Genomic DNA, 19,200 nt, shown 5'->3' with positions numbered 1-19,200 from the left:
TGTTTTACGGAAGATTAATATAACGTTTTTTTGATAAAAATCCATGAAATACTTTTCATTATTTTTTTATTCAAATCAAATAAATATTATGAATTTTTTTGTAGGGCACCTGGATACAAAAGAAGATAATAAACAACATTCAATGATGGTCTTAATTATAAATGTTAAACAGGTTAAGTGATTGATTTTTTATTATAGTTTTCATTGAGATATACGAAATACTGTAGAACTCCAACTATCCAAGCTCTTCCTTGATCAACACAGCACAAACTATGGCTTGCATGCACCGATGTTCCGATTGTGTCGTATTGTAAACTCGAGACAAGATCTGGACTTTTTTGGTGTAGGTTTTTATAATAAGATAGACTGGATCTTGTCTTGAGGTAGTGTATTTTTTTTGTCCTAGCTTTAATTTTATTGAGTTGTATTTTATTTGATTAGTACCTGTATTTATAATAAGAAATTGTATTTACCATTGTTAGAATGGACTGCATAAGTTCGTAAATAAATAAATAAATTATAAATAGTGACCAGACCCCATTCGGATAGTAAAAAATCCGAAAAATTTTTTTTTTTCGAATTAGGGTCTGATTTAATACATTGCTGTATGTATGTTGAAAATATTAATAATAAAATCATCATCAAAAATTTCTTTTTTTTTTTAATCTACTACATACACACTTAGGTAATAGATTTCTCTGGATCGTTTCTAGTCTGCCTAACTGGTACAACCTGTTTTAAGGAAGACATTTTTACTTACTAGTTTATTTATTATACGGTTACATAATATTAATTTATACTATTTATTATTTAAGAATGTTTTTGAGTAAATTTTCCGATTTTTCTCTACCTCAACCCAGTAACCAATTTTTTACAAATTTAGTTAATTGAATCCAGGTCATGGTTTTGCAATGTTTGGATAACATTAAATATGTAATCCAAACAAATAAATTTATAAATAAAATAATTAATGCGCTTTAAATTAATTAAATGGAAAGGCAGCACTTTTACATGTGAAGCGTAGTTACAAGTGCTGTGCATTAGTAATAAAAGTCATTGCTTGCTGAACATATCGGTCAAAGTAAGCTGTTTAATTGTCATCATCCTTTTTTGGACAGCTAACTCGTTTTTTTGCGAATGTTTTTTTTTTTTCTGAAATTTTGAAAGTGATTCGGAAAATTAGTGATTCGGATAGTCGGAGTTCAGATAATTGGAGTTCTACAGGACTCCAAATATTGTTGATTACTATTTTGTTTATCTACTTTAAGTTTCTGTGAGTTAAATCTCGAGTTGTTTCGTTAAAAACTTTTGAAGAAAGCATTTCAAAGTTTTAATACAAAAATATTGAGTGATCCTCTTCGTTTCTTTTGCAAAAGTTGAAAACTCGTTAAGATAGCTTCATCAAATTACTGGTCGATTGTTCTCCAAAACAAAGTAACAAATCAGACAATGATTGAAAGTCTTTTGCCAGGATTTTGGAACATAACATTTTTTTTCTCAGTCCTCTCGGTTTATTTCAAAAACTTTTCTTCCCTTGGATGATAAAATACATTATTTTGATGTATTATTTTATTTCAAAGAACAAATTCAAGAAATACACTCTTTCGAAATTATTTAGAATCTAGATGGAACATTATATTATTTAATAAAACAAAATACATCAACACTCATTTTTTGATCTTTCAAGCGAATTTTTGTTAACTTTCGACTTTTATACATTTTTAAGGGAAAATGCAACACTAAACATGCGGTTTTAAAAAGTAATTAAGCGTATTAACTCGCTGTAAGATCTTTTATTTACAACATTTACTTATTCAAATATGTTTTAATAAAAAAAAACAACAATCTAAAACATTGCTTTCCAAATCTCGAAAGGAATCATAAAAATATAATGATAATTAACCAGTTTTCGTATATTTAAACTTATCCTGTAATAAAAACAATTTATTGTTTTTATAAATAACTTCAAATGATTTAATTATATTAGTTTTATGTGACCTTTTTTAAGAATATAATAACTATCCTAAAATGTGTTAAAATTTGTTATTCAAAGTATGACAATGACAAAAAACCAAACCCAAAAATCATTTTCGATACATTTTTAAAATTCGACTAAAGTTTCAAAATATACGAATTTATAGTATTTTTTTTATTCTCTACTTGAAGTATTTATTTAAGATTTATTTCAGGCTGTTTTTTTCGAAAACGAATTGATTTACACGCACGCACTGCGCACTCATAGGTGTGTATTTTTTTAACTCTCGTTTATATGCCAGCAGCGCCACAGTGCAAATAATGTCGGATAAATAGATTTTAGTCGACGTGAAGACGTAATGCGGATAAAACGCTATATCTCTCCATGTGGGTGCAATATGTTCCACCCGGAACAAGGTGAGCCAGAATATCTCTGGAATATTGATAAGGCCAGGTATTGATGTCACCCACAGGTGTATGAGATAGCTGAACAAGAACGTGCTCAGGGAACAGATGACCCCTACAGGGTCGACCAGCTCGCGATTTTTATTCCGCACACCTGTGAAAAAGGTAAACACTGTGTAGACGTTTATTGAAATTTATTTCGACTGCTATAGGTCGACAACACCCCGAAAAACAATGATTTACATTCCGATAAAATTTTCCTTCCGTACATCAAGTAAAGAACCTTACTTAGGGCTCAAATATTCAAAGCCCTTTCTTAATTTCTTTTGATTTATTATCAAAGAAAATTTTCGTTCTTACTTGACCGTTAATTATTTTCGCTACGAAAACGTGATTCTAATAAAAAGAAATTTAATACACAATATTCCTTTAGTAAAAAAACGTTGTGTCGTAAATTTTAATTAATTATAAAAAAAAATAATTTCATACGTCATTATCAATCAAAACCCGCTTTATTTAACGACGATAATTTAAATATTTTTAATTGAAAAAGTTGATTGATTCATTATTAACATAAACTTACGAAATTTAAAAAAAAAAAAATGACTGCAACCTCGCATTGTGTTTAAAATTATTGATGTTCTGTGTGAGTTAAAATATTTAAGGTACATTATCTTAATTTTTATAAGTAAGTACCTACTCGTTTGTTTTAAACACAGAAATTAGACTGTTTTTTCTCGTGAATAATAATATTAGTTCAAAATACTGTGTTTTTTGTATTAAAACATTTTATTTAACTATACAGATAAATTCTAATTCATATTTTTTAAACATTAAAATCTCAATGTTATATTCAATGAGACACAAAATATACGAAACATACAATATGGAACATTATTTCTAAACAATATGACGGAAACACTGAGGCACAATTTTTCCAAGTAATTAATCGGGAACAACATCCCCGATAATTTTATAGTGGGACAAAATAGAACACTTCTCCCCTCCGTGACTTGATTACGAGACTCATTTCCTACTACAAGGGTGATATTCAAATCCTAAAGCATTTACATACCTTTCTGCCTATCCAGGTAAAGTAAAGGCAGTATCAAGATTTCATTAATCTCTTTAACGTTCCTTCTCTCCACCGTAAAAGCTTGAAGCTGTAGTTAATTTTTACTCAACTCGTATGGATCGTATGTAATACAAAACGAAGACTTTATGATGTCATCCACGTTTTAATTTATCGAGAAAGCCGAAGCATTTTAAACGAAGTTTTAATTATTTTTTTCCCGAATGTTATAACTTTTATTAATAATAATTATTATTATGAACAACCTTTAGAACGTAATTTTCTTAGTATTTCGTAATGTAATTATTTTTTTCTTATTGTTTTTTATATTATCAAAGAAATAAAATGCAGATTTCTTATTTAGTCGTTAAATTTTTTAAAAACTAATATTGTTAAACATATTTTAATATACTTTTTAAATCTTCTTCAAAACGGATGCGATTAAAAACCATCAATTATACGAGTAAATTTCGTAGGTCCATTTTGTATTAATGAAATAACGCTTTTTTTTCCTTTTTAGTAAAAAGTAAAGCATAATCGTACTAAATGTTTCATTTATTTACTGAAACAAGCACTTCGTTACAAATGGAACGTTTAGTCGAGATGATCATATTACGTTCGTCCTTGACGTTAAAGATTAATCGTTACAAACTAAATTAAATATAACGACTAGGATTCCGAATCGGGTGTACCTACTAAAATGTCTAATGAAAATTCGTATGCTTTACAGCTTCGGGACTTACACAGGTAAAATATAATTTATGACAGCAATATCTTTTAGGGGTTTTGCTTCATGCGGAAATAAATTAAAGTTGGAATTTCGTTTTCCCCCGATTATCCTGTTTTAATGTTTTAAAAGCTGTATTTTGACATGGTTACATACAAAGTACGCACATGCTTCGAGAGCGTTGTTTATTTCGGCATCTATACGCCCGTTTAATAATTAAGTAACGTAGTGGAATCAACGTGTTTATTAAGGGAATATAGATGGGCAGTATACAACATAGTTCCATTAGTGTTTTGTCACACGAATAAACCCTTTTTCGACATTTCACCCTTATCAAAGTCTGTCCAGATATAAAGAAGAAGCAAAAAGAAAGTCAATGAAAATTATTTATCGGGGACGAAGACATTTCTAATTGGATAAATACGCTGTTAGACTTATTTCGTTTTAACGGGTCGAGAAGAATGATAAAACAAATTAAGTAAGTTTTGAAAAAGTTAATTAAGTCCTATCCGAGATTCGGGTCACAATACTACGCGGCTACTACTAAATAAAAGTAAAGCGGTATCGTACAAAATACACAAAGTGATATCGCTACAAAGCGAAAGGGACATCACACGAACACTTAGAACATAAAGAGCGGGCATGCAAATCGAGGCAAGATCTCGATGGACTACATGAGGAAGTAAGAGCGTACTAAAGTATGGCAGGCACAAGACGAAGCGACAGATACAAAGGCAGCGAGATAAAGCCGAGGACCCAGGCCCGAGGATAGCAAGAATGTTTGATACTTGGAGGTTGTGGAGGTCGCAGTTTGCCGCGAACTCGGTTATTTGTCTTCTTTACTCATTGTTTCTTTTATCATGGGTTTAATTCACAGTTTATTTCAGTTTTTAGATGGATGATTCATCGGATGAAATTAATGCGAAATAAAAATAAAATACATAACAGTTATGGTTAAACATTTAGTCTGCGCACTCTGGTGCTCTCCACCACCCTGCAAACATTTATATTTCAGTACTCTTTATCATATATACATGTCATCATTTATCTTAGGCTTTATTTAGTTCTCATATTTATTCAACGGGGTGAATTCTCTTTTGGACACCGGGTGTAATTCATGTGTTGTTTCATAAATTACTAATTATTTAGAACTTTTTTTTTATTTTATATGCACGATTTTAATTTCGACGACCAAGAGAAAATTCACAAAAAATAAAAATGAAATAAAAAAACTGAAAATTGTAAATTAAAATTTAAGTTATTTATTGCTAAACCAATCGCAATAATTGCGAATTATTTTCATTTAAAATTTATTTTAGGTATAGTTAAAAAAAGTAACCAAAAGTTCTATCACGTCTCTTTTGGAAAATATTAAACATTTATATGGAGATTTTCCCCTAGGTGAGCTTTGACTTGAAACATTATAAATCGATTGATTACTTTTGTCAAATTATTTCCAGCCACGTCATCAGACTATCCTCTAGTTGATTAATTTATACCCTTGTGAGAGATATAAAATAACCGTCGAATTACCAATGACGAGGTTCAACATTATTGAGAATTTTTATTTTATAAGTTCGGTCAGGGCTGAAGTAAGAAAGTTCATTTTATTTTACATTATAAGCGGGATAATTTCTAATTTAGTACTTGTAATTTTTATCAATTACGGATTGGAAGAGGAAAACGATTCTATGAATCGAGGACTGAAATCAAAATGCGTTAAATTCACTGAAGCCATGATGCATTATTACGTTAAGAAAGATTTATCTCGCTTTAAAGGAAGTTTTCGAAACACGTGATGTAAAGAAGCAGAGTGAATTTTAGGCCATATTATATTATTACACTACATCATACAGATTAATATCTGACAAGATTTGGGGTTGTGAAATCATCATGGTGTGTTCAAAAGAATGTGATAAAACTATATGTAATTCATTTCAATGGCCTCTAGGTTTATAACGTAAAATCGGAAGCTTCGACAATGCATTTAAAGCCAATTATGGAGGTTCGCAAAGACGATACCACTTTCAATTTCACAGCACGCGTGAAGCATGCGGTGAAAGTAAATAATTTAGAAACGATTACTTAAGTGAGACATTGCCTTTGTGATGAAGTGAGATTCACACGAGGAACAAGTAGCGCGACCCAACTAGTGTTATCGTCTAGGCTCCTCCTCTAGTGTGTCGCTTCCGCGGCCGCTTCCACGGCCATACGGCCATGTGGCACAGTGTCAGTTGCACCGCGAGAGCCGGTGGTCGAGTTACTGATGTTGTCAGAGTACAGAAATCATAAGGAAAGTGCACGTGACGTGGACTCGCTGGCCACGGTTCTAGATGTTAGCAGTATACATAATATTAGATGATAGTTTAGTGATCAGAAGGACTGAGTCGTGTTTTGTTTTGGAAGAGATAATCAAGTTTGCCAGATCAAGACACGGTGCTGAGCTAGCGCTCTCACCTATCAGAGGAACGGCCTCGGAGGTCTTGGTGATCACGTTACCCACCAAGAGCGAGAAAACTGTTTGTGACAGCAGTATTGTAACACCTGGAACAAAAACACTCGCACACTGTCACTCGGTTACTTTATCGTTTCTCTCTTCGCCTCTTTCTTCTCGGCTGAGATTCTTCTCCATCGTCCTCAAACTTGTCGTCGGCATTATTGTGATCTGCCCTAATTCAATCTTAATCAAACGACCCCGAGTCAAAGCATCCAAACACATCGCAACATGATACATAAACAAACAAAGCGGCTCAAGGTTTTATTTTTATTCAATAGAGAATTTTTTTTAAATTTTATTTTGAATTGAGCCGAGTATGTTGGTAAAAACTCATCGAATAAATGTTCGACTGTGTTAACTTTTGAGCGGCTCTGTTTTTCACTCTCACACATTTGTCAGGAAGAATAATGATGAAAATGTACCAAAAAACAATAAAAATTCAATGCAGCAACAGAAAAAAGAATCATGAATCTTCGAAAGTGTGTGAATAAACCATAGTAAAATATATCTATATTATATACCGGCGGCTGAGGCTCGTTACACCCAAACCTCCAAGTATCATGTAAATCGTCACATCGAACAATTAAATCACACTTAAACAATATCTTTACGTTTACAGTAATCCATAATTGAAAGAACAAACAAATGTAATGATACCATGTTTTGTACTGGTAAAGGCAGGCAATGTCTTAGCTCAGGTAATCGATTCAGCATTACGGTAACAAGTTGTGAACACATGTGTGTAGGATTTATGACAAAGATATAACATAATGAATCGAGAGATTGTCAAGTGTACTATGGCAGTGGACAAGTCCGGGTATTCGTGTGAACAGACAAATGGAAATGTGGTTACGTACGTGAGGCTGCGTGGCGCGGCGCGACGCGGCGCGGCGTGGCGCGGCGGGGGGGGTCTCGCCTCCTCGCGTCTTCGAAGGGCTACAACACTCCGCGCCCGCGTTCGTCCACATTCCCATTACCTCTAACCTTCGGCACTTTCCTCACCCGCGCAGATTACGTAGCTAATTTATTACTTGGCTACTTTTCAAATTTCAATTTAATTATGAGAGTTAAACTAAACAACGAAATCGAAGGATTTCGTATCCAAATACTGAATTACCAAGCAGAAAAAATTGTATGCAAATTTTATTAAAAATCATTGTTAGCGCATTAATCTATTCATACAAATATAATGCAATAAAGCTAAATGTAAAAAAAAGCGCAATCAATGGTTAAAAATATAAAAATATCCTTGTTACAAGCTCCACGTACGAAACCACATATCATTTATTTTCATTATAAGATTAAAAATATTTTTCGATGTTTTCAGTTTCAACTCTACGGATGGTAAAAAAATTAATAATATTGCGCAAAAATATTTTATTTGGACGTCCAACACTGAAAATAAAATGATGCACTATGATTATGAAAGTTCGTCAATTCAACTTATCTTATGCTTCAAATATATCAAAACATGCCATGCTCGTACGACAAATGTATGTTTCTGTTGGATAAATAATGTTTATATCGAAAGTCGACAAAAGTAAACTTAAAATGTTTGTACAGTACAATCAACAGGTTTTTATTGGACATTTATAATTTACCGCATTTCAAGATGGTTTATCTCACGTAAATGTAAAAAATGTCAAAGGTTAAAAAAGTAAGGTATGTACTGTGTGTTCAATATTTTCTTTAAATTAAGGTATAGACATAATAAAATACAATACGGAATTAATTAAGTACATATGTACATAGGATTATAGGCCAAGGTAAAAAATATAAGTGTCTATCTATAAAAATAAGTATGGATAACAGTGCACTATTATAAATAATGAGTTAACGTTATTATCCTCATAAAGCTTACACACATCCAGATAATTGGCTGTTAAATCTTAATCTTCAAGAAGCCAAATCGATTTCCAAGAAAGACAAAACACGCTACAATCAAAACAATGGTTTTTGGCTTTACGGCATAATTAATTCAGTTAATTCCTTTTATTTCTTCCTTGCAAATTTTAAATGTTTTGCAACTTCCGTATGAAAACATTGTTTACCGATCTTCTTCGTACTATCCAATTCGACAGGATCTTACTTGGGAACATTTCGCGAATAAATTAAGAATTTCGATCGAATGACAAATCAGTTGAAACTCGAGACAGTGAGATTTCTGACAGAACGCTCAACTTTCCAACTGTTTGAACGAGCTTTAAATATTTTCAAAGTTCAATTCGCCTCGGTCGACTTTTCAACTTAACTGTAATCTGTATGCCGACTCTGAACAAAGCGAGATCTATTTACAAACCTCAAATGTTGAATTATCGCCACGAATTTAACAGCAAGATTAACAAAAATGAGATAAATATTACAGTTTAGAAACATTTCGGGCGACTTGTATTTGAGTTAGTAATAAAAATGTGTTTTTTAGGGAAAAGATATTTATTTTCAACGATCGTTCAAATAATGATTATTACGTATGTCTTTTTTATAATTAATGGTCGAAGACCGGTTAAGACAATAAAACTGAATCATTCATTCACAACTTGATCGAATTAACACAGAAATTAACGAATACGAACAATAATTAATTAATAAAACATCTGAGCAATCAAATAACAACAATCGTCGAATGGTTGGTTTAATTAAGAACTGAAATAGATTAATTGTTTAAAAGTGACGTTTTCTGGGCATTAATTTCTGTCTCTTAATAAAACCAACCGATCCAATCGTATACACAGCATACAAAATTCGTGGTGACGTATCAAAATGAAAGTGACCGACACACAACAGCGATGTAAAGAAGAATAATAGTTGGGAACAGAATGGAGTAACTGGGCGATTTGTAAAGGCGGGGTAAGGTGTACCTAACAGGGGTATAGCGTCAGACACTTGAGGCAGGGTCTCAGCCACCAGGTTGAGGAACACTGTGAGAGACAGGAGGATCGTCACCCCTGAAACATTTCACAAATCAAAACTCGGGAGTCATTTCTTTCCGCTGCATTTCTTCTGCTGGATCCGGGCAGCTTGCCAGCTAGATTTTAACTTGATAAGAAAAAAATTAATTATAAGATCATTTTAAGAATATGTGCATTGATACAAGTCAAACACCAACAATATTTCCTCATCATTTTGTTATTTATAATATGATTATTTTCAGTATATTAACGAATGGTTGACGGTCCAAACGAAAAAGGCTAATCTGACATTTTACAGCAGAGCAAAAATCGGTGGAGACTGTTATAACATTACTCAACGCAAAAAATGTACTCATTTAATATAATTATTCAGTAAACAGACCAATGCGTACATTCAATAATGAGTTTATATAAAGATCCGTATTTCAAGTAAACGGATGAAAGAACTGAAGAAATATGGTTATTCAAACATAGGCAGCATTGTGAATGTTTCTCAGTGCGTAATGTGGCCACTTAAACCAGCCAATGACATATCTCATAAGCCCTGTAAACGCCTAGAATTCCATATTCCCTTCTCGAAAATGTTTTCCTTTCTGTTGCAATAAATGTCAATACATTTTATATGGCAAATTCAAATATTAAATGAAATATTTATTCAAAACTCATATCACATGGTTAATGGCTTTATTCGATTGGACTGTCACATGTTAATAAATAAATATGATCTATCGCCATGTCCTCACTACCTAAATTAGCTATGTATATGTGTTATATGGTATGCATATACTTTATTCAAATTTACATTTAGTTTTGTGGTCGTTATTTAAATTATAGTCTTTTTCGGCAGGTACCGACGATAATCCACTGGAGTATTAGGGGATATCGAGAGATCCTACCTGGAAGCCAAAGATAAGCGAGTGAGATTTTTTACAGGAGAAAATAGAGATCATACGGCCCCATAAGCCTGTGTGGAAATAAAAGCTCTTCTGTGCTTGTCGTCGGATTCAACGAATTTTAGGTAAATCGAGAAGCAGGGTTGCCATTTTGTTTAATAGAAGGAAAAATTCGTAAAAATACATTTTCAAATGACCCTTTTTAACCATGAACTTCCGAACAGGGTTGTGGTCCCGTCGCTTGTATCACGAACTCACGGATCAGAAGTCCGAGGTTCGAACTTCACTCTACCGCAACTCGATTCCCATTTTTCAATACAGGTAAATGTCGTTTTACGCCGGGGTTCCGTTCCGAGAGAAACCGGCGTAAAATGAATACAAATATAATGGGAGATATAAAGTAAGGTTCCGTGTCGAAATTTTAAGAACAATGTTTATTTTATACATATCCTTTATATTTTCAAAATAAATTGGAAATGTATTTTATAAATACAATTTTAATTTGTTTACAAAATAAATAATAATCTCTTCATATAAATAATGTTTTTTTTTTAAAATAAATACTAACTCGCCGTCGGTACTAAATCAAATTCTCACCCTTTTAAAAAAAAAACACCCCATTTCATTTGCTTTGATTGCTGCTTCCTTTCTTGCAGAATCATAGCATAAACTACAAATATTTGAATATTTTTTTAATTTTAGTAATAATAAAAAATATATGTAACCATACTTTTTTTTTCTAAAAATTAAAACGAAAACAAACTCGGAAACAATTTTACACACACAATAAGCTGCTCACGTACACGGTAATAGAATAAAACAACGTGTAACAGTGTGTCTGCTATTAGAGTCGCGGCGCCTACTCGTGGGGAATCCCACGCCGCGCGCCGGCACCAACTGGCGTAATTATAAATCAGCCTCAATCGAACCGGCGCAAAACGACGTCTACCTGTACCGAATTATTTAAAACTAGTTGAGAATGGCCCCCAAAATTGAAATATTTCGGTTAATCATTAGGAAGCAAATATTGTTTTTTTCAAATAAAAAACAAACTTGAATGTTTAATTGATTTTTCGAATTCATCATCATCAAAAACTAATCCACACTTAATAGTGCATAAGACACTGCATTTTTACAGTAAATATAGTATATCTTGATCATATATTACAGAAAGCATAGGCAGTCAGCCTTGCGCTTTAGGTACTAGTCTAAGCATAATGAAAAGACAGTTCAAGGAACCGTTAAAATCAATAATTCAGTCCACCCTACAAGAAGTCGAACCAAACACATCAAGAATGGTAGGCGAACATGTTAACCCCTGCGTAAGGAGCGGACCCATCTCCACTAAATTTCCTTCGTTACATTTTTACCTGAGAGCAGCCGTCAAGTGTTAAAAAAGCTCTTCCAGGGTTCTGGTTTTATTTCACACACATAACTGTACTCTTCATCCTCCTGGTCACAGAGATTATCGAATTCTCTATATTCAAGTGTCTACTTTATGAACTAAGCGGCTTCCGTGATGAAGTGGTTAAGATGTTCGACTCACACGAAAGGTTTCAGGTTCGATTCCCGCTGAGAACACAAACGCTATCTTCTGAGTTATCTTTACTTATGGAAGTAGGGATACTATCCGTGATTGTACCTGTCAGATATCATACTGGGTATGCTGGACAATAGTAGTTGGGAGAAAAGAAGAAATGCATATTTACTTGTGTAATTTTTTCGATTGATTGATTTACCACGGGTACTCGTATTACGATCAACTTAAGTGTTATGGAGAGTAGAGCAGTGTTTGTATGTTCCTAATTTTATTGTTTTATCTTCCAAATTATGGAACTAACGTACCAATGGTTATGCCAGTAGAAAAGCAATGTTTTTATTCAGCAGTATTTCTTCGCATATTGACATCTTTCGTGTAACTGAAAGATTTTTTTTTTTGTGTTATGTATATATATAGGCATTTGCCTTAAATATATTTTTGTAATGTACATAAACGTATCAATGGTGTAATGTGTAAGACACTTGAATCACGCACAGAAGGTTCCAGGTTCGACTGCCAGTGAAAACACAACACTGCAATGTGATTTTTCTCAAGCCCGGGTGTTCTATGCCTTAATTCACCACTGTAATTAGGCCTCTTAGCCTGTTGTAGTAAACAAAAAAAACTATGATATTTTATGCGGTTTTTCTCAAGCCTGGGTGTTCTGCGCAGTAATTTGCCACTGTAATTGAGCCTTCTGGCCTGTTGTGCCGAAAAAAAAGAACGGTACCCTTACGAAAAGTCTGTGATGTTTTTAAAAAAGAATTATCTTCGCGTTCTGGGAACTTGGAGTAACTGCGATATTTTCTATTCCCCGAACGAATATAATGAAGTCCAATAATGAATGTTCAAAATATGAAATAAAACGTAAAAAAAAAAATGATAATCGGTTTTACATTTTTATTTTACAAAGTAAAAAATGGAATTTCGTCGTTTGTTCATATCGTGGTTGAAAGAGCATACGTATTTTGAATTTTCTCCCTGGATTATGGCTCAAGAGCAATGATTTTTTCACATACTGTTAACCTTTAAATATTCACTTTTGGCGAGTTCCTAGAATTTTTTTTTGTCAAATTGTTTTTTATATGATCAAGGAGTATTTAAAAACCTTTTAAAGTACCTAATATTATCTGCCGATGTACGGTTTAACTCTTGTGTGGCCATACATCTCTTTTATTTTGGGAATCAGGTTGTGATCCCGTGGCTACTGTTGCGGATTCACGGATCAGAGGTCCGAGGTTCGATCCTCACTCTACCTCAACTTGGTTTCCATTTTCTAATAGAGAATTATTTACAACTCGTTGAAAATGGCCGCTTAAATTGAAATATTTAGGTAAATTATGAGAACGCTGATACTTTTTTTTTTAAATAAAAAATAAAAATATTTCAATGATGAAATCGTATTTTTTGTCATATTCAAATAGACGTTTTTACATCGGATTTGAAAAGTAAAATTTGCACAAATATGCTGGATTTTAATACAAAATATATTTATCCTTACTATGCGAAAAAAAGTAATACGAATGAAAGTGATGCCAATACCACAATAAATTTGTTATACTGTATAAGATAGAGCACGAGAATAGAACTTATAACAAAGAAAACAGAAACGTTGTCCTGTGACTGGCGTTTGTGTGAAAGAGACAAAAGCAATTAAAGATATTCGTTCAATCAGTTGGTTATTGGCAATAGAAGCGAGAGTAAATGCTAGTTATATGACCAACGTATTTTTGTTTTTTAATTCATTTGAACAGATCTAGGTTAAATTGTGTTTCTTATAAATTATGGGAAAATAATTATTTGACAATACGCTTTTATAATTTTTCTTTCAAATGTTCGAACTTCAGAATACTCTCTCTTTTGTTTGTGATAACACGATAATACATCATCTTTTGTAAAATATTTTTTTGGCACAGTCATTTAAGAGTTAAAAATAAGAAAACTATTTTCGAACAAAGCGAAACGTGCCGACACAGAAAAAAAAATTCTGATACCATTTCTAAAAAAAAATTGTTCGGGTTTGGAGAAGGGAACACGAGATCCCGAATTAAGCGGAATCAGTCCGACATGCAGTTGTCTTTTTTGCACATTAATCGGAGAGGCATCTGCAAGAGAGTGACAGAAAAACTATGTTCAAATACTCATTCATTAAATCACTATCCCGCGCATGTTCTCTAAACACAGAAATGAAAATAAAATTGAGGAGGAAATGGCATTTTTCGTCGGTAATTTTCACTTGTTACTACGAATTTAAAAGGTTTCTAGTGAAAAGCGTTTTATGTGAAAATTATATGAAAGTTGGGTTTTTATTTACAGGTAACATTAAATCTGGTTTAACGTGCTCCTAGTGAGCACCCGAACCCTCTCTCCCCTCCCATGCCGAAGGGAAACCCGGGATTACTACTCGATAAATTCGCTTAAAAAAATAAAAATGTCATCCCGCCGTAAATACACACCATTTGGATTTAGAAAAAAGTTTAATTTGATGGAGATAATAAAATTTGGATTTTAAAAATATGGTAATGAGATTTTAAACGTAAAATTTCAAAGAAAAATATTCCGAATCCCTAAAAATACATATTTCCTTACAATTAAAATCCTTAAAATTTTTTGAAATTACTAACATTTAAGTACTAAAGCTAACAGGAATTCCGTACGCATATGACTATGTGTTCAAATTCACATAAATAAATTTAATATGCCTACCGGTTTCAGAGCACGACTGTTCTTTTTTCAAGGCTTAAAAATAAACCCGTGAGTACATTAGATTTGTTTTAGTAATTTTACACAAATTAAGTTAGTAGTTATGTAATTGAAATGGAAAATCTCAAAGTTAGTCCATCATGTACGAATTTTACATAATTTTTATAAAAAAATATTTTTACATTGTTTCTCAGTCCCTGGACTGGATCTGAAGCGTAAGACTAAACAATTTGCCTTTATGTATCAAATGATCAAGGTTTGCCGTATTTGAGTATTAATATAATGCCTTATACATAACATGATGCAAATAAGAATATGATTAAAGTTTATTTCAGCGTTTACCAGTATATAATTGTTCTTTTTCCAATTATTCCAAAATGTTATACCTTTTTGTGTTTTTATACACTCTAGTAAAGCAGATTTCATTTATTTATTGTAAAGTAAGGTTAATTCATCCAAAATTAGTAGAAATTTTTGATAATGTCAGTGGTATGACAAAGTGGTTTGGAAAATAAACGACTATTCTGATTTTATCGAAAAACCACATAAACAAGGTGATACAAATTTTGAAAGAAAATAAGCGTTTCTAGATCTAGTTTATATATAGGATGAGCCTGACATGTGGGTGATATATCCCCCTACGATAGATTGAATTTTCTCTATTTAACATCTCGACAAGTTCCGCAACCCTTCGGGAGCATTCTATCTACTCCCACCCCTATTTGGCTGGCGTTTTTACGGACCACATTTTTATGGACAAAATGTTGAAGCTATAAAAATGGAGAGGAAGGCTTGTGAATATACAATCCGTGGAGGCGTTCTCGGAGACTCGCCGGAACACGTTCGCTGGGAATCGAGACGATAACACAAATGGACGAGAATCACAATAAGCAGTTAGTATATCAAACATAATCTTTATAAACCTGGAAAAAATGCCATTATTTTGATGGTACGTTTGATGAGACATAAAAAAATGATTACAAAATCCTGAAAAATTTATTTTGATGAAATGTTTGCAGTTAGATATACTTACCCTCTTGCATCGGCAGCGTATAATACTTGTGAAATGAAAGTTTTTTGACATTTAACGTGGTAGTTTTGGTGATGTCAAAAGGAGAAGCGTAAATTTCCACTGGACATAAATGCATTCTGGTGTGCTCGTAAAACGTTTTTGAATTTAAAACTGCACACTTTATGTGGCCCTCGTGTTCCGAAGCGGGTAAAGTTTTCCTCCAAGTATCAATGGTCCCCCCACCCTTACCCTCGTGTACTGTCCCACACCCTTCCCACCCGACCCTTCCCCCCCCGACCACACTGACACAAAACTAGACGAGCGACACCATCTTACAATACAAAAGGGAACACTGTACGAACAAAACCTTAACATATTCACAACCACGTTTAACAAAAACACTTCATTAGAGCGACAGAGGAAAAACATCAATTCGGATCCTCCTTTCCCTATTTACAGAAACTTACACACTGTTTGATTAAGTATGTAAATACTCTCAGATGCCAAAGTTTGATGCAAAATTTAATCCTTAAAATTCCGGGCACAGTCAAAAATGATAGCGGGAATTTAATCTTTAAGAGTTGGATCAAGATCGTTGATCTTTACTGAATAATCTAAATGTTATAAAAACCTTTTTTTGTAAATGTTGTTTTTCTATCAAACAACGTGACTTCAATTATAAAAAAATCTTTCAGACTGTAATCTGCAATGAAATCTGAATCTGGTTGTGGTCCCGTGGCTAGTGTTGCGGACTCACAGATCAGAGGTCCGAGGCTCGATACCTAGTCTACTCTAACCTGATTTCCATTTTCTAATTTTAAGTCATTTACAACTCGTTGAAAATGGTCACCAAAATTGTTCGCCATAATATTTTTTTTTTTAATTAGACATACTTATACTTTTTGATCTAGAGCAACAGTGCTCAAAACTGTGGTTTACGAGTTTTCCATCAATAAAGAATATAAGCAATTTATTATTATATTCAATTAACGTTATTTTAGTGTCAATAAAGCTACGCAAACAACCGGTTTAAATTTATGAGAGAAAAAATATCAAAATCATTTTGTATTTTGAGTTTAAATTTATTTAACATATTTTTATTTTATTTAAATAAATGTCGCTTTGTGTTCTCAACAATAAAATCCTGAAAATATACTCATACAAGTAAAAAAAATCAGTTATTTATATAAAATCAACAAGTAAAAATAATAAACCAACAATTTTCAAAAACTAAAAATTTGTGAAATGGAAAATGTTTTTAAAAAAATTTGAATAAAAACAAATATTATTGAAATACAAAGGTCAAATAGAAAAACAAAACTTTAGTTAATTCAACAATTTGGAAATACTCAAAGTGTAAACACATTTAAATGTATGTTTTTGACATAATATGACATGTAATAAAAAAAAACTTTATGAATTCGGACTACATAAAATATAATAACTAGTTTTTTAAGAAAAGTTTTTTTATTTTTTTACACTTGTTTTGCTTCTTAAAAATGTTGCGTTTAACTTTATTCTGATAAAAATAATTTTAATATATAAAAGCGACTGATATACACGTAAACGATAGACGTAGAAATTAGAACCGCTGATTAAGTCAATTTCTTAAAACGTTCGGAAGCTTTGAAAAAAGTATCAATTTTTATATTTTCATTTGGACTTTACACGTTTAAAAATGACGGGCATTTGAATCAGTTTCACGTTCAAGAGGTTTGTGGAATTGAGTACCGAATAATTTCTCTAAGAAGAAAATTGAACATGGAACAACCTATGTAGTAAATTGTTAGAGACAATTTGAGAGAGAGAAGCAACCCCCCCTCTCGTTTCATCATCACCCATAAATCTTCTGACAGGAACACGTCTTTCCCTTTCTCTCTGCCTTCCCTTTTCTTGTCTCCTCTCCCACAGTTACTTCTTTTATTTCCACCGAGATAACCCCATCCTTCTGACATAATTTTAACGAGAGATATTGATTTTGAGAATTTAACATCACGCGCGAACAAAGTTGTCTCTCGTTTGATAAACAAGAATCATAATTTTAAATTTATATTCTGACTTTAAGGGAAAGACAGCGGATTCCCGAAATAATCTTCTTATATGTTAATGTTTTGTAAACATTTACATTCTTTAAAGTGTTATTTTTTCTTTAATAGATTACTCGTCAACTTTCGACTTGCCCAGAATTTTCGCCTCCTGTATAGGAAAACCGCCGTAAGTAATGTGCGGAAAGACGTACAAAGAAAAATACGGTGGATTCCGTTTTTTTCCAAATTCAGTAGCGAAAAAATATCTTCTTAATCCTTAATATGTTTTGTTTCAAATCGGTCGGATTACCTTCTTTCAGTCGGATAACGTTCTTTCAATTGGAATATCTTTTTCGGCACAAATATGCTAAGGCTATCAAATTGCAGAGAGCTCCTTCAAGGAGCTTTTCTCATTCGGCAACGAGCAACTTTTCCGTGTATGAGGGCACCGCCAAGGAGACTTATGCCCTCAGATGCGGTGCGCGGTATGCGTGGACAAGCAGTTTTAACATGTCGTTGTGATCGTAGAATAACGACGGATGTGCGGAAAATGTGACCTTGTCATTTTTATATTTGATCTTGAAAGGGTTTTATGAAGGCTTTATGTTCTAGGTTGAAAAAAACAGAAATTTACTAAAGTATCAACAAATAAATAAAAAAATACTAACTAAAGAATTAAAAAATAACTGAAAAATTTACTTTTGTGCTTATCGAGTTATGACATAAAGTGTCAAAAAAATAAATAAACCGCTCTTGTGTTAAGTTGAAAAAAATCACACGCGTCGTTATTTTACGATCACGGTGATATTCTAGTCAGGAAAAAAAACTCCGAGGTTTGCCAAGTAATTAATGATATGTAATTCTGACGTCATGTTTTTTTTTTACTGTCTGTCGACAGTCCGACGACCTACCCACCCCTTTCCGCGCATCTTCTTGCAACGGTTGACCTATAGCCGACTGCGACAACTGGATTTTACTCTGGTATAAATGAACACTTGTAAAGATAAGAAAGCATTATCCGAATGGATGTCACCTCTCCTGTTCGCTATGAAGTTATGTGCTCCACAGCTATACCTATGAGTGGAACAGCGTCTGAGGTAGTCGGCATCTTTTCAGCGACCAGATTGAGAAATACGGTGAGAGACAGCAATATTGTGACACCTGTGGAAAAATGTTTTAGACATCCAGAAATAAACGAAAGCTTAAAAATGTACCTGCAAATTTAAAAACAACACGTAATATTTTATACTAAATTCCTTTTCAATCGATAATTCTATCGAAACTCAAATTTTATTTTGCACAACCAGAAAAGTGTAAGATTTGAACTGTCGATCAACATTTTAAAATCGAAATGAACAATACAAGATGACAAACATTTTATGAAATTCATCAGCAATAATTTTTCATACCATATAATCGATTCGGTAAATACAAAATGTTT

General features: G+C 32.8%; 1 protein-coding gene across 2 annotated transcripts in view; it reads right to left on the bottom strand.

The window, feature by feature from the left end:
* The window catches only part of nAChRalpha6 (nicotinic acetylcholine receptor alpha6), a 447,337-nt gene that overhangs the window by 54,964 nt on the left and 373,173 nt on the right, over positions 1–19,200 (bottom strand). The window contains exon 8 of one of the 2 annotated variants that reach the window (XM_088228339.1): positions 9,534–9,620. The exons of the other annotated variant lie outside the window; for it this stretch is intronic. Within the exon in view, the coding sequence (XP_088084465.1) occupies positions 9,534–9,620 (87 nt within the window). The remainder of the gene's footprint in view (positions 1–9,533; positions 9,621–19,200) is intronic. 2 annotated transcript variants of the gene reach the window in all.

This window comes from Micrasema longulum, unplaced genomic scaffold, assembly GCF_059751315.1.
Source record: "Micrasema longulum isolate JH-2025_06_02 unplaced genomic scaffold, ASM5975131v1 h1tg000578l, whole genome shotgun sequence".
Lineage (NCBI taxonomy): Eukaryota > Metazoa > Arthropoda > Insecta > Trichoptera > Brachycentridae > Micrasema > Micrasema longulum.
Note: the sequence above shows the minus strand (reverse complement) of the source record. Positions and strands in the feature narration are given on the sequence as shown.